General features: G+C 52.1%; 1 protein-coding gene across 3 annotated transcripts in view; it reads right to left on the reverse strand.

Moving 5' to 3' along the window:
- LOC309401017 (GTPase IMAP family member 7-like) overlaps positions 1-16283 on the reverse strand; it is a 29940-nt gene extending 13657 nt beyond the window's left edge. The window contains exons 1-3 of one of the 3 annotated variants that reach the window (XM_081969912.1): positions 16083-16283; positions 11277-11379; positions 1380-1517 (exon numbers count right to left, since the gene is read on the reverse strand). In XM_081969912.1, the coding sequence (XP_081826038.1) occupies positions 1380-1398 (19 nt within the window). In that variant the 5' untranslated portion in view covers positions 1399-1517; positions 11277-11379; positions 16083-16283. Of the gene's footprint in view, positions 1-1379; positions 1518-8351; positions 8461-11276; positions 11380-16082 lie in introns of those variants that run through there. The other 2 variants (XM_081969910.1, XM_081969911.1) reach the window with 2 other exon arrangements.
- Between the last annotated feature and the right edge of the window lie 84 nt (positions 16284-16367).

Genomic DNA, 16367 nt, shown 5'->3' on the forward strand with positions numbered 1-16367 from the left:
AGAAAGGAGTAGGATTGTAGAATGGATTGTTGACATTCTTTTATAGAAGCCAAGGTCATCTTTTGTCTCCGCACCTCGACACCTGACCGGAACCAGAGGGGTGTAGATGCCAGCGTGGAAAATGATGATTGGAACATGTGATGGATTTGTGGGTGTGGGGATAGATCATGAACTTTCAACTGGGTGGAATTCCAGGATGCAGATCAGAGTTGGAATTCCATAGCTGTGCTAACATGCCTGTTATGAATAAATGGGAATTTTAAGGAAGATTCTGCCTTGGACAATGATTTATTTCATACATGGTATTTAGAACGCTAACACTGGCATTGCATAGCATCAGCCTCAGGCCCTGGCTCTGTAGGTCCTGACCACCTAGATTGCGGGGGTTGGGACATATGACCGGCCATACCCAATGACCGCGGTCTCCCAACCGGTGATGCGATCTCTGTCTACCCTCGCCCCTGCCCCTCCCCACGACCGTTGGAATGAAAAGACCCTCTTCTGGAATGTCGCTACTCTCCCCCCCCCCCTTAATGGCTCCGTTCACTTCCTTACTAACTCCACCCGCCGGCTTGGTGCTGGTCCCTCCCTCGGCCTGGCTTACCCCTCCCCCCACCCTAGAACCCCCTAAAAGACGAATTAAAAATTTGACTAAAAACCCCCTGAGGCCACGCCTCGCCCATCCGCCTTACATCATCACCTGGGAAGATTCTGGAAAAGATAATCAAGCAATGAATCAGCCTAGAGGTAAACAAGGTCATAACCAAAAAGCCAACACGCGGTTGCCAAAAAGAAGACCGTGCTGAACAAATCGTACTGTCTTCTTTGACAAAGTGAAAAAAATTAGTGGAGCCCGGAAATGCTGTGGATATAATTTACCGGGACTTCAGTAAGGCATTCGACAGAGCAGACTGCAAAGCTAGAAAAAAAATTGGGATAGATAGTATGACCCCCTGATGGATTTGTAAGTGGCTGGCAAACCCTACTCAAAGAGTAGTCCTTAAATGGTACTACGTCTACATACAGTAGAGGGAAGTAAGCAGTGAGGTACCACAAGGCTCCGTCTTAGGCCCAGGACTCTTCAGTATCTTCAGAAATGACTCAGCTGAGGTGATGGAAGGGGATCTCATGAAAGGAGTTCAATCCTAGGTAGAGGCAGATATTTCTCTCTCGGCACACGATCAGAATATACCTGCTGCAAACTCTGCATTGGCGACAGGAAGGGCATCCGGCCAGTAAACACTCAACTGTGTTCAGCTGCCCTGACTCCACCCTGCAAGGGATTACGGCGGGGTCATCAAACTAAGATGGCAGGAATAGCCAACGCTCTGGAAGGGAGGTTTAAGAACACGGCACCTCCCACACTAACCGAGATTTACCTGACTCAGCTGCACCCATGTTGCTCAGATGCTCCTCGGTCGATCTTCAGGGTTTCTAACGGGAAGAGCAAACCCAGCAGGAATGAGTGAGTGCTTTCAGAATCCTCTTCTGGCAGGAAGGAAGTCACAGGAGCGAAGCTGAAGGTGCACCAGAAAAGAAAGGGGGGGAGAGGTGAGGCTGGGCTGGGCTGTTTTCTGGATTCTTCCTGTTGTGTTTTTGAAGACCTCAATTTTGCAAACAGAAATGCCAGTACTTCGTTATGACCACAACTGAGTACAATGCTTCTGTCGTTAAGTGAGACATTCGCTAACTGCATTTTAACCCCATTTTAGGGCCTTTCTGGCCACAGCTGTTAAGTGAACCCCACAGTGGATATGTTAGTCCCCCAGTTGTTAAGTGGACTTTGCTTGTCCAAAGGTCGTAAGAGAGGATCGCGTGACCCAGGGATGTAAGTATGAACCCATCGTCAAGCATCTGAATTTTGATCCCAGGATGATGGGAAGGCTACAACAGTCATACACGTGAAAAACAGTCCTCAGTCAATTTTTCCAGGGCCTTTGTAATTCTGGACGGTCGCTGAACGAACGGTCGTAATTCGAGGATTGCCTGTAATGATGGGAATGGCACGCGCTTTAATAATTTGATGTGTTTTTCCCTGGCTTGAATGTATTTTTAACGTGGAAAATGTTCCCTATGTATTTTTTTAAGCTAAATCATTCATCCAGCAGGATTTCCTTGTAATAAATATAGCTCTGATCTTAACTTGCTTTAAAGATGAAACGCAGCCCATTGCGTGGTGGCTTAGAGGTGTGGACCTTACTTTACTTTACTTTTATTTAATTTATAAACCGCACCCTCTCCCCGAAGGGACTCGGGGCGGTGTACAGTCATAATAAAAACACAATATAAATACATATAGATACATATAGATAGAGGAGGCGACATACAAACTGTACAAAATAATTAAAATTAGAAGCAACATTAAAATCTACCCCTAAAAAACTGCCCCAGAATTAAAATAACTGCCAGGAGGATAAGAATGGGACTATAAATGGGCTAGGCCAGCTAATTGGAACAGGTGGGTCTTGAGTTTATTACGGAAGGAGCGGAGGTCAGTAGTGGTTCTGATATCGGGGGGGAGGTCATTCCAGAGGGTTGGGCCCATCACAGAGAAGGCCCTGCTCCTGGGCGCCGCCCGTTGGCATTGCTTGGTGGACGGCACCCGGAGGAGTCCCTCCCTGTGAGAGCGAATTGGTCGCAGGGATGTATGGGGTAGGATGCGATCCCGCAGGTAACTAGGTCCTGTGCCATGGAGTGCTTTAAAGATGGTAATCAACATCTTGAAACGCACCTGAAAAACCACAGGTAGCCAGTGCAGCTCACGCAGGAGAGGTGTTATGTGGGAGTATCTACTACTCCCCATGATAGCCCGCGCAGCCGCATTCTGGACCAGCTGTAGTCTTTGGGTGCATCTCAAGGGGAGCTCCATGTAGAGGGCGTTGCAATAGTCCAGACGGGACGTCACCAGCGCATGAGTGACTGTGCAAAAGGCGTCCCAATAGGGGGCGCAATTGGCGCACCAAGCGGACCTGGTGGAACGCCCCCCTCGCCACGGCTGCCACATGGTCATCCATCGACAGCGGGGCATCCAGGAGGATGCCCAAATTGCGCGCCCGCTCCACGGGGCCCAGTTGCTCGCCCCCAATGGCCAGCGATGGAGTCCACTGGTTGAACCGGGGTGCCGGTAGCCACAGCCACTCCGTCTTGGAGGGGTTGAGCCTGAGTCTGTTGTCCCCCATCCAGACCCGAACGGCTTCCAAGCACCGGGATATCATTTTGACGGCCTCGTTGGGGTGGTTTGGGGTGGAGATGTACAGCTGCGTATCATCAGCGTACAGATGGTATCCGACCCCAAAACCAAGGATGATTTCACCCAGCGGCTTCATATATGTGTTGAACAGGAGGGGCGAGAGGACCGACCCCTGCGGCACCCCACAAGTGAGAGGCCTCAGGGTCGACCTCTGCTCCCCTGCCAACACGCATTGCGTCTGGTCGGAGAGGTAGGAGCAGAACCACCGCAGAACGGTGCCCCCCACCCCCACCCCCTCCAGCCGGCGCAATAGGATACCATGGTTGATGGTATCAAAAGCCGCTGATAGATCTAATAGGACCAGGATAGAGGAACAACCCCTATCTCTGGCCCTCCAGAGAACATCCACCAACGCGACCAAGGCCGTCTCCGTGCTGTGACCGGGCCGGAAGCCGGACTGGCGCGGGTCTAGATAATCGATTTCCTCCAGGTGACGTGGGAACTGTTGTGCCACCACATTCTCTACAACCTTCGCTAAAAAGGGAAGGTTGGAGACGGGACGATAATTAGCTAGCTCCGTCGGGTCCAGAGAAGGCTTCTTGAGTAAGGGCCTCACCACTGCCTCTTTCAAGGCGGCCGGTAAGGACCCCTCACCCAATGAAGCGTTCACTAGACCCAGGAGCCAGCCTCGTGTAACCTCCCAGGATGCCAGTACAAGCCAGGAGGGACACTAGTCCAATAAACATGTAGTGGCTCGCAGTCGCCCACGCAATCTGTCCATATCCTCGGGGGCAACAGAGTCAAACTCCTCCCAGAGTGGTCCCACAAGACTCGCCTCCGACGTCCCCCCTAGCCCACTGAAGGGGACCCATTCACTCCGGATCTGAGCGATTTTGTCCTGCAGAAATTCCCCAAATTCCTCTGCTCTACCCTGCAAGGGGGCTTCCCGCGGCCTCTGTACTAGGAGGGAGCGGGTCACCCGAAACAGGGTGGCAGGGCGGTTGTCTGCGGACGCAATAAGAGCGGCACAATGTCGACGTTTGGCCGCTCTTAATGCCACAAGGTAGGTCCGTAAATAGACTCTTACCTGTGTTCGGTCAGCTTCGGAGCGTGAGGACCTCCACCTGCTCTCTAGGCGTCTCTTGTGGCATTTCATCACCCTTAGCTCCTCGGTAAACCAAGGGGCCAGGGTGGTTCGTTGCCGCAGGAGAGGCCGCAAAGGCGCAACCCGGTCCAAGGCCCCGGCAGCCGCACTATTTTATGCGGTCACCAGGTCCTCCATCCGGGAGCGGGTCAGGGCTACAGGAAGTGGCCCAAGCTCCGTCTGGAACCTATCCGGTTCCATCAGGCGCCTGGGGCGGAACCATCTGGGACAATCTGGTTCCGCCTCCCCGCGGTAGGGGGTAGCGCCAGGGAAGTCGAGCCCAAGAGATGAGTGATCTGACCATGACAGGGGTGTAATAACCAAATCCCCTATTCCCAGATCACTCGTCCACTGTCCAGAGACGAAAACAAGGTCCAGCGTGCGGCCACCCTCGTGGGTGGGGCCCTGAATTAGTTGGGTCAGGTCCATGACTGTCATGGAAGCCATGAACTCCCGAGCCACCTCGGATGCGTCACCCGTCGACGGCAGGTTGAAATCCCCCATAACCAAAAGTTTGGGGGTCTCAACCGCCGTCTCTGCGATCAGCTCGAGGAGCTCGGGCAGGGCCGCTGATGCATAGCGAGGAGCCAAGTATACAATCAGCAAGCCCAACTGCCTCCCTGGGCCCCATTTCACGCCAAGGGACTCACACCTGGATATCTGTGGCACAGTGAACTCCCTCAGTTCCAGACTCTCCTGTATAATTACCGCCCCACCACCACCCTTACCCAGGGCCCGTGGCTGATGAAATGCATGGTAGCCCGGTGGGCACCTTTCCACGAGGGGTAAACCACCCTCGTGGCCCAGCCAGGTCTCCGTTATCCCTGCAAGGTCCAGCTCCCCATCCGAGGTCAGATCATTAATGAGGGGGGCCTTATTGGCAACGGACCTTGCATTGCATAACATCAGCCTCAGGCCCTGGCTCTGTAGGTCCTGGCCACCTAGACTGCGGGGGTTGGTGCAAGTGACCGGGCGTGTCCAACAGCCACGGTCTCCCAACCGACTACAAGATTTTCTTCCATCCTCGCACCCACCCCTCCCCACGACCGTTGGAATAGAACAACCCACTACTGGAATATCATTCTCCCTCCCCTCCCCCACTCCGCTCACTCCCCACCTGACCACACCTGTTCGCCTGGCACTGATCCCCCTCCTGGCCTGATTAACCCTCCCCCCCACCCTGGAGCCCCCTAAAACAGATAAAAAACATTTTATTAAAAAACCCCTGAGTCTCCGCTTCCTCCACCTCTCTGGGTTAATGAACCCGTCATCAAGGTGGGCCCTTGAGAGGGCAGAGGGCCATACCTGCGAGAGGGGGGACTCCCGCAGTAGGAGCAGATCTGACCTCAAATATATGATGGATAAAAGCTACAACAGGGCCAGGGTGCTGGCGATGTTAAGTGAATCAACAAGCCAGGATTCCATACGAAGGGGACAGCAGTGCCAATAGTCACATCCTAGGTGGAAAGGATGGTGAGCTGGTCAGGTGGTCGGATGATAAGTGGATGGAGACCAGGAGGCAGTCCATGGTGGGCGGTGAAAGGCAAATAGTCCATGGTAAATAATTGATGGTAAGCGGAGGAGGTAGATGAATAGTAGGACAGTAGGGGTGAAAGATGGTAGGGGGGTAATCTAGCAGGTACGCACCAACAGTCAGCTGGAAGCAGATGTAGATAGCCAGATACCAAGCAAGGGCAGATAATCGCAGATGGTCAGCGAGGGGCGAGTGGGCACAACCATGGCAGGCAGCTGGCAGGAGGCCGATGGATCCTCTGCCAAACCTGGTGTTAAGCCTCCTGCCAGTCTCCAGGGCGAGCCCCGCCCTGCCCCCGGTGCCACAGGTCTCCCTCCTTCTGCCAAGGCTCCGGCGCGAACCTCCAGCGTCTAGTCCCCGTCGTGGCCTGCCTCCCCATGCTCGGCGACCCCCAGCTGCTGCTTCAGGCCCAAGCGCCGCTCCGGCCGGCCTACGGCCCTCCCGCAAACCTTCCATCAGCCTCCGGAGCCTCAAGCCTCGCTCAGCCCCCGCATGGCCCTCAAACGGCCCTCACCAGGCCTCCCGTTAGATCGCACTCACAGCGGCCGAGAATTTGAGATTCGGCGTCTCCAATCACCATCGCCGCTGTCATCGCCGCTCGGGTCGCCGGATCGAGTGCCGTCACCGCTCGGGTCGCTTGGGACGTCTCCGCCCCCCCCCCCTTTGTCGTTCCTCCGCCGCCGCCGCCACCAGCCTCCAACTCCAGCTCCAGCCGGCACCTTCTCCTTCCCCCCCCTGGCTGTCCGACCACCCTGGAGGACCAATTTAGGTCCTAGGAAAAGCCAGGGTGGTCGTTAATCTGATTCCCGACCCTCAAGGTGGAAAAGAGGGCCAGCAGCATCCCTGCCCCTGTCAGAGAGCCCCCGTAAACATACGGAGCTCAAAAGCCAGCCGCCATTTCCCCGGAAGCTCCTCCTCCTTCACCTCTTGCCTCACAATCAGGAGGCTGTGAGTTCAATGCTAGGTAGAAGCAGATCTTTCTCTCTCTGAACGGGTTGAGAATATATCTGCTGAATATAACTCTGCATTGGTGCCAGGAAAGGCACCCGGCCACTAAACACGCAGCTCCGTTCAATTGGCCAGGCTCCACCCCAAAAGAGATTATGGGGCAGGGAAAATCCTGTATTCTGGTGGTCAGCTTCCCTTTGCCCCTAGGAGCCCCTTCCTTCTGCCCCCTCCCCTCCCCAAGGTTGCCAAGGGAAACCGCCCCTCCCCATTTCAGGCCAACGTAGCCTGAAATGGCTGGAGGTGCTTTCCATAGACCAGGGGTGTCAAACTGGATTTCTTTGAGGAAAAGCATTGAGGTTTTCTCTCGTGGGCTGGTGAGGGAGTGGGATGGGCAGGACATTCCCTCCTCCAGTACCCTGCCAGCCACAACTGGGTGGGGGGTCTGTGTGCAGCCCCCTGGGCCTCATTTTCCCCCCTCTATGGCCTCCTGCAGCACTCTGTCAGCCTAAAATGGGTTGCATGGCGATCTTTAGGCCCATTTTCCAGCTGTTTTCCTCCCCGTTTTCTGCTTATTTGGGGGGCATTTTTCACCCTGTTTTTCAGTCATTTTTTTGTCCCACTTTCTGCCCATTTTCCACTGGTTCTTGGCCCGTTTTCGACTGGTGGAGTGCTGCAGGAGGCCATCGGTGGGGGGAGAAAGCGCAGGGGCCATTTTAGCCACCAGAGGCACCAGCAGATATTTCCAGGCCGGCCCTGCAGGCTGGATTTAAGCACCCTGCGGGCGTTTGCGGGTTTGCCTTCCCGCAAAGAGTGGGCTACTCATAATGAAGACAAACACACATGCATTTCCTCGAGGTGAGAATCAGCCCAGAGCGTGTTCTGAACCCCCCTTTTATTAAGAGCGTATAAGGAAATAAAAGCATTCTGATATATCATTGGTTACATACAACATTTTTGCCTAATATGGTTATATTTAGCTCTACCTGCTTAAGTGGTGTTTTCAATATGAGTATCTTAACGGCTTTAACCACGTGTTTCCTATGCTGCTGGTAACTGCTTCAGTTTGGAAAGTCCCTGTTCTATGCATAGCTTTGCAAGCGGTTACTTTGCTAACACAGCTTTCTAAATGGGCCCTCCCAGTGGGCATCCAGCTCAACCCGCGTTCAATACTCAATTTATTTCAGTCCCAAATTCCATATATGTGTTCCAATCAGGAAAACTGATCTGCACATATACCATGGCGACCTCGTTCCCACAGGCCTTGAGTTTAACAAGACTGCCGTGGAGACGGCCAAGTTGCCTGACGGGAGGAGAGGAGCTTGAAGAGAGAAGATCTGCACAGCCACTTTCCTTCACCCCCTCAGCGCAGAGCAGCCTCTCGTCCCTACAGACCCTCAGTGGGGGAAATACAGTGATTTGGACTGTAGTAGACCTGTTCTCCAAACAGGCACACCTCATACCCTGCAGCGGACTACCCTCAGGTCACAAGCTGGCTAAACTGTTCGTGAAGCACATCTACTGACTGTATGGAGTACCTCGAAGAATTATCTCAGACAGAGAGGTCCAGTTCATGGCTAAGTTCTGGAGGGAGTTCCTGCGGTCCATTGGGTAATCTCAGGGTCTTAGTTCAGCTTTTCATCCGAGCACGAATGGGGCAGCAGAGAGACTGAGTGCCATGGTAGAGCAGTACCTGAGGTGTTACGTGAACTAGCAGCAGCCCAATTGGGCAGACCTTTAATCTTTTGCTGAGGTCGTGTACAATAATGCTGTCCACAGTAGCACAGGACTCATGCCATTCAAAATAGTGAGCGGTATGGACTTCGTCCCAATGCCTGAGTATCCAAGGGATCCTCCCTCCTCAGTCAGCTTGACTGAAAGCGACCTGGGAAAATGTCAAAAAAGCACTGGCTAAAGCGGCACAAACCTATAAGAAACAGGCAGATAAACACCGGGCTCCACAACGGCCCTTCCGGGTGGGAGAGAAGGTTTACCTCTCCACAAAATATTTGAGACTAAAACTCCCTAGCAAGAAACTGGGGCCAAGGTTTATGGGACAATTCCCTATAATAAAGATCATCAACCCAGTCACAGTGCAATTGAATGTCAGGCCTGTAGTTATGTTCCTTTTAGGATCTTTGGCCTGCCACACTTTTTTACAATTCCCTATTTGTTTCATTAGTGTAGTAGTTGGGAGGGGGGGATAGAAAGGAGTAGGATTGTGGAATGTATTGTTATGGTTCTTCTTAGAAGCTCAAGGTCATCTTTTGTCTCCGCACCTCGACACCTGGCCGGAAGCAGAGGCGTGTACATGCCAGCGTGGAAGATGAAGATTGGACCATGTGATGAATTATGGGGTGTGGGGATAGATGATGAACTTTCAACTGGGTGAACCCACAGGATGTACATTAGAGTTGAAATTTCCCAGCATAATGCCAACATGTCTGTCTTATTAAATTGGAGTTTTAAGGATAACTTTGCTTTGGACAATGATTTAATTCTGCATGATATTTGGAACGCTGACATTATTTCAACTCTTGACATTGAAACTGCCTCGATTGTTGGGGAAGATACACCGAGCATTCCATAGCAGCTTAAAACCCGTGATCAGATCCACTCTGAGACAATTACCCTGGGAGCCCCCGGGCCCTGTGGTCATAGGGGACCAAACCCATTAAGAGGTTAGAGTCCTTGATTCGAGGTGGCACAGGAGACAACTCCAATACTTAATCAAGTGGAAGGACTACCCCTTATCAGAGACATCTTGGGTAAAAAGTAGGAATATCCAGGTTGATCGCCTTATAGCAAAATTACATGCAGAAAATCCAGGCAAGCCTAGAGGAGGGACGCATCTCTAAATTATATACCTGCACTCAAATTTATATTTATTTTTTATTTATTTATTATTTTGACTTCTTAGTCGCCCCCTCTCCCCCAAGGGACTCGGGGCGACGTACACTAGCAGCGGTTATAACCATACAATATGGAGGAGGTGGAACAATAAATAAATAAATTACAGTAATTTAAAACAATGAAAAACCCCAATGATACTTAAAGTTAAAAATTAAAATTAAAATTAAAAAAATAAAAATGCCCAAGAGGTGGAGAAGCTCTAAATTAAGCCAGGCCGGGTAGTCGGAACAGGTGGGTCTTAAGTTTCATGCGGAAGGAGCGGAGGTCAGTTGTTGTCCTAATGTCTGGGGGGAGGTCATTCCAAAGGGTAGGGCCCATCACAGAGAAGGCCCTACTCCTGGGCGCCGCCCTCTGACACTCTCTGGAGGACGGCACCCGGAGAAGTCCCTCTCTGTGCGAGCGAATAGGTCGCAGGGATGTGTGGGGCAGAACGCGATCCCGCAGGTAACTAGGCCCTGTGCCATGGAGCGCTTTAAAGATGGTAACTAACACCTTGAAGCGCACCCAGTAGGCTACAGGAAGCCAGTGCAGCTCGCGCAGGAGAGGTGTTATATGGGAGAACCTCGTTCTCCCCATAATTACCCGCGCGGCCACATTCTGGACCAACTGCAATCTCTGGGCGCACCTCAAGGGGAGCCCCATGTAGAGAGCATTGCAGTAGTCCAGGCGGGACGTCACCAGCACATGCGTGACTGTGCGCAGGGCATCCCGGTTCAAAAGGGGTCGCAATTGGCGCACCAGGCGAACCTGGTGGAACGCCCCCCTCGCCACGGCTGCCACATGGTCATCCATAGCCAGCCGGACATCTAGGAGGACGCCCAAATTGCGCGCCCGTTCCACCGGGGCTAATTGCTCGTCCCCGATGGCCAGAGATGGAATATACTGGTTGAACCGGGAAGCCGGAAGCCACAGCCACTCTGTCTTGGAGGGGTTGAGCTTGAGCCTGTTGTCCCCCATCCAGACCCGCACGGCTTCCAGACACCGGGACATCACTTCGACGGCCTCGTTGGCATGGTTTGGGGTGGAAATGTACAGCTGCGTGTCGTCAGCGTACAGATGGTATCCCACTTTAAAACCACGGATGATCTCGCCCAGCGGCTTCATATATGTGTTGAACAGGAGAGGCGAGAGGACCGACCCCTGCGGGACCCCACAAGTGAGGGGCCTCGGGGTCGACCTCTGCTCCCCTGCCAGCACGCATTGCGTCCGGCCAGAGAGGTAGGAGCAGAACCACCGCAGCACGGTGCCTCCTACCCCTAACCCCTCCAGACGGCACAATAGGATACCATGGTCGATGGTATCGAAAGCCGCCGAGAGGTCTAATAGGACAAGGACAGAGGAACAACCCCTATCCTTTGCCCTCCAGAGATCATCCACCAACGCGACCAAGGTCGTCTCCGTGCTGTGTCCGGGTCGGAAGCCGGACTGACTTGTTTTTATTTCACACAGGTTGCTTTCAGAAAGTGAGGGGAGCCGAATGTCAACTGGTAAAGCATTTCCATGACTATTATCAAGTTGACATAGAAAAGGGAGGAGAATTCCATGCATACCTTCGAACAGAGTCGGACATCATATTTCTGCAGCCCACGTGTGGGGTGCAAAGTTCACAGCCTGCTGCAGCATCTCATCACTGCATATGATTTATGACACAGACTGAGCGGAGGGGAGAGACAGGGGTAAAGTTCAAACACCATTAACTAAATCAGATTTGGACATGCCAAAATGTTGATCCTAATAAAAGACTGGATTTCTTTTGAACTTTGTCTCGAGGCTCGTAAATTAATTAGGGCATATTTTGGAAACTTCACACTGGGGAGCCATCGGTGCCCCAGAGCACTGGGGGCCCCAATCTTTCTGGCTCCGCAGACTTCCCCGGCCCAGTTCCAGTGGTGGGCTGCAGGTGGTACATCCCGGTACGAGCGTACCGGGGCCTGCCCGGAGTACCGGATACTGTTCTGGTACGGTGCTTCAGAGGCCCGCCTGAGCTCCTTACTGTGTTTTAAAGCTTTCAGCGCTTCCGCACAGGGCGCATACAGTGCCTGCCCAATGCTCCGCAAAGCAGCTGGAGCTTCGCGGAGGCTTGCAAAAGTGTCATTTGCAGCTACAACCCATGTGCGAGTTGCACGCGTCCATGTGGGTGACGCCGGGTCCTAACTTGAGAACTGCCAGAATTTAGGGAAGGAAGAGCAAGGATTGGCTAAGGAATGGAGCTGCCGATATGAAAATGGGGTCCGGAACACCGAGGGGGAGGGAGGGTCCTTCGTCTATCCAGGTTCCCCTCCCACACACACACACACAAACAGAAACCCACAGTCACTTCTCTCCCTGGAGAAGAAATCTGGCAATGAAACTGGGATATTATGGGCTGGGAAATCAGACACAGATTAACAGAGTCGGATGGGATCTTGTAGGTCCGGGTTGGAGAGCCTATGGCATGCGGAGCCATTTGTCAGGCCACGTGAGGCGTTGCCCTGTCAGCTGGCCAGCGCGCGCATTAGCTCAACCATTTTTAAGCCATTTTCCACCCTCCTCTGGCTCCAGAGGCTTTATAGGAGCCTGGGGAGGGCGAAAACAGCCCCCTGCCCCCCCCTGGAGGCCCTCTGGAGGCTTCGGGAGCTTCCCTGAAGCCTCCGGAGTGAAAAAAAACCGGCCCTACGGGCAAACCGGAAGTTCAGGAACGAACTTCCTGTTTGCTTGTAGGGCTGATTTCAGCTCTCCAGAGCCTTCAGGGGCCTTTCCGGAGGCTTCCCTGAAGGCTCCAGAGGACTAAAAACGGCCCTATGAGCAAACCAGAAGTCCATTTCTGAACTTCTGGTTTGCCAGCAGGGTTGGTTTTTTGTACTCCGAAGGCTTCAGGGAAGCTCCCGAAGCCTCCAGAGGGCCTCCAGAGGAGCGTGGGAGGCTGTTTTCGCCCTCTCCAGGCTCCTATTAAGCCTCTGGAGCCAGAGGAGGGCGAAAAAAGCATGCAGAAATGGGGGGGGGTTCGTGCCTGTCATGCGCACATGTGTGCTGGGGGGGTGTCGCACATTGCATTATGGGTGCGACATGCCCGTGTACGACCCCTCCCCCCCGGTGCTCCCCCCGCTTATGGCACGCGAGCCAAAAAAGGTTCGCCATTGCTGTTGTAGGTCATCTAGTCCAACCCTCCCCCCAAGCAGACCCAACATCATTTCTGACAGACGGCAGCCACAAACACATTGGGAAATAAGTCAGATCTTTTCCTCCAATGCCAAAAATAAAAATAAGCATCCTGTTTTGGGATATTTAAGCATTGGGCGGGCAAGCATATTAGTATAAATACAGGTGAAACTCAAAAAATTAGAATATCCTGCAAAAGTTCATTTATTCTAGTAATGCAACTTAAAAGGTGAAAATAATATATGAGATAAGACTCATTACATGCAAAGCAAGATAGTTCAAGCCGTGATGTGTCATAATTGTGATGATTATGGCTTACAGCTCATGGAAACCCCAAATCCACAATCTCAGAAAATTAGAATATTACATGCAATCAATAAAACAAAAAATGTACATAGAACAATATCGGAGCTCTGAAAAGTATAAGCATGATCATATGTACTCAATACTTGGTTTGGGCCCCTTTTGCAGCAATTACTGCCTCAATGCGGCGTGGCATGGAAGCTATCAGCCTGTGGCACTGCTGAGGTGTTATGGAAGACCAGGATGCTTCAATAGCGGCCTTCAGCTCTTCTGCAATTTTCGGTCTCATGTCTCTCATCTCTCTCTTGGCAATGCCCCATAGATTCTCTATGGGGTTCAGGTCAGGCGAGTTTGCTGGCCGATCAAGCACAGTAATCCCACAGTCATTGAATCAGGTTTTGGTGCTTTTGGCCGTGTGGGCAGGTGCCAAGTCCTGCTGGAAAATGAAGTCAGCATCCCCATAAATCTCGTCTGCGGAAGGAAGCATGAAGTGCTCCAAAATCTCCTGATAGACGGCTGCGTTGACCCTGGACTTAATGAAGCACAGTGGACCAACACCAGCAGATGACACGGCTCCCCAAATCAACACAGACTGTGGAAACTTCACACCGGACTTCAAGCATCTTGCAGTGTGTGCCTCTCCATTCTTCCTCCATACTCTGGGTTTTTAGTTTCCAAATGAGATGCAAAAGTTGCTCTCATCAGAAAAGTGGACTTTGGACCACTGAGCAACAGACCAGGTCTGTTTTTCTTTAGCCCAGGTAAGACGCTTCTGACGTTGTTTGTTGTTCAGGAGCGGCTTGACAAGAGGAATGCGACATTTGAAGCCCATGTCCAGGATCCGTCTGTGTGTGGCGGCTCTCGATGCACTTACTCCAGCCTCAGTCCACTCCTTGTGAAAGTCCCCAACACTTTTGAATGGCCTTTTCCTGACAATCCTCTCCAGGCTGTGGTCATCCCTGCTACTTGTGCACCTTTTTCTTCCACACTTTTCCCTTCCACATAACTTTCTATTAATGTGCTTTGATACAGCACTTTGGGAACATCCAACTTCTTTGGATGGATGGCAACCGACTAAAACTCAACCCTTCCAAGACGGAGTGGCTGTGGCTTCCGGCCCCCCGGTTCAACCAGGTGTTTCCATCTCTGGCCATTGGGGGCGTGCAACTAGCCCCCATGGAACAGGTGCACAATTTGGGCGTCCTCCTAGATGCCCGGCTGTCCATGGATGACCATGTAACAGCCGTGGCAAGGGGGGCGTTCCATCAGGTCCGCCTGATGCGCCAATTGCGCCCCTTATTGGACCGGGATGCCCTACGCACAGTCACCCATGCGCTAGTGACGTCTCGCCTGGACTACTGCAATGCTCTCTACATGGGGCTTCCCTTGAGATGCACTCGGAGACTGCAGTTGGTCCAGAACGCGGCTGCGCGGGTGATTATGGGGAGGACTAGATACTCCCCTGTAACACCTCTCCTGCGCGAGCTGCACTGGCTTCCTGTGGTCTACCGAGTGCGTTTCAAGGTTTTGATTATGATCTTTAAAGCGCTTCATGGCACAGGACCTAGTTACATGCAGGATCGCATCCTGCCCCACACATCCCTACGACCAATTCGCTCACACAGAGAGGGACTTCTCCGGGTGCCGTCCACCAAACAGTGTCGGGGGGCGACACCCAGGAGCAGAGCCTTCTCTGTGATGGGCCCAGCCCTGTGGAATGACCTCCCCCGTGACATCAGGATTATTTCCGATCTCCGCTCCTTCCGTGTACAGTTGAAGACCCACCTCTTTCAATTATCTGGCCTGGCTCAACCGTAAAATTTTTTCGTATTCCTCCTGACTGTCTTTGTAAATTTTAAATTTTTATTATTTTTATTTTTATTGTATATGGGGTTTTTATTATTGGGGTATGTTAATGATTTTAATTGTCTAAATGTTGTAATTTATTACCTCCTCCGTGCATGTTTGTCTTTGTATATATGTATGTTTATGTGTCTGTATACACGTGTTATGTTTTATATGTTCTAGTGTACGCCGCCCCGAGTCCTGCCTGGAAAGGGAGCGGCTAATAAATTCAATATTATTATTATTATTATTATTATTATTATTATTTTGCAATTACCTTTTGAGGCTTTCCCACCTTATGGAGGATGTCAATGATGGTTTTCTGCACAACTGTCAGGTCAGCAGTCTTTCCCAGGATTGTGATTCCTACTGAACCAGACTGAGAGACCATTTAAAGGCTCAGGAACCCTTTGCGGGTGTTATGGCTTAATTAGCTGCTTAGAGTGGGACACTTTGAGCCCAGAATATGGCACCTTTTTACAATATTCTAATTTTCTGAGATGGTGGATTTGGGGTTTCCATGAGCTGTAAGCCATAATCATCACAATTATGACACATCACAGCTTGAACTATCTTGCTTTGCATGTAATGAGTCTATCTCATATATTAGTTTCACCTTTTAAGTTGCATTATTGGAATAAATGAACTTTTGCACGATATTCTAATTGTTCGAGTTTCACCTGTAGTCTTTTTGTTGTTAAGAGCCGTTAACGGATCAGACCCGAAAGGAACACAAAACGTGACAAAGCAGCTGGACCTCTTGAGGACATAGAGCAGAGGCCCCTCCCCTTTACTCTTTCCTCTCCAAAGGAGGCTCCCTCCCACAGGAACATCTCCACCCACCTCCCCAAAGAAAAGGAGGGAGTCCCTGTCGCCTGGTGCCCCCCGAAGCTGCCCAGCCTGGAAGCAGGACAAGGTGGCTGGAAGCGGTTCCCCTCCTCTGTGCGCCCCCCTCCCGCAATTTGCAGGACCATCCGCCTTCCCCCTAGGTGGGAGGGGGAGGACGGACAACACCCCCCCGACCTCGCATCCCGACCCTGGCGGTGAGAAGCAGCCCACCGGGAACCCACCTAAATGGGAGGGAGCCGGCCAGACGCTCCGTCCACTCCTGCTTTCCGGATTCGATCGGGCAATCTGCAGAAACGACGGGCGCGTCCACCTTCCTTCTCTGCACTTTCGCTTTGACTTTGGGCCGGGCAGAAAAATTAAGAGAACACAAAGAGGAAGGAAAGAGGGCGGGTCTCATCCCTCAGTCTCATTTGGGCACCGGCCAGGACCAATCAGAAGAGAGCTGGAAGGGACCTTGGAGTACTTCTAGTCCTAACCCCCCCCCGCCCCGCTTGAACAGGAGAGTC

Source organism: Natrix helvetica (genome assembly GCF_964273705.1).
Source record: "Natrix helvetica genome assembly, chromosome: Z".
Lineage (NCBI taxonomy): Eukaryota > Metazoa > Chordata > Lepidosauria > Squamata > Natricidae > Natrix > Natrix helvetica.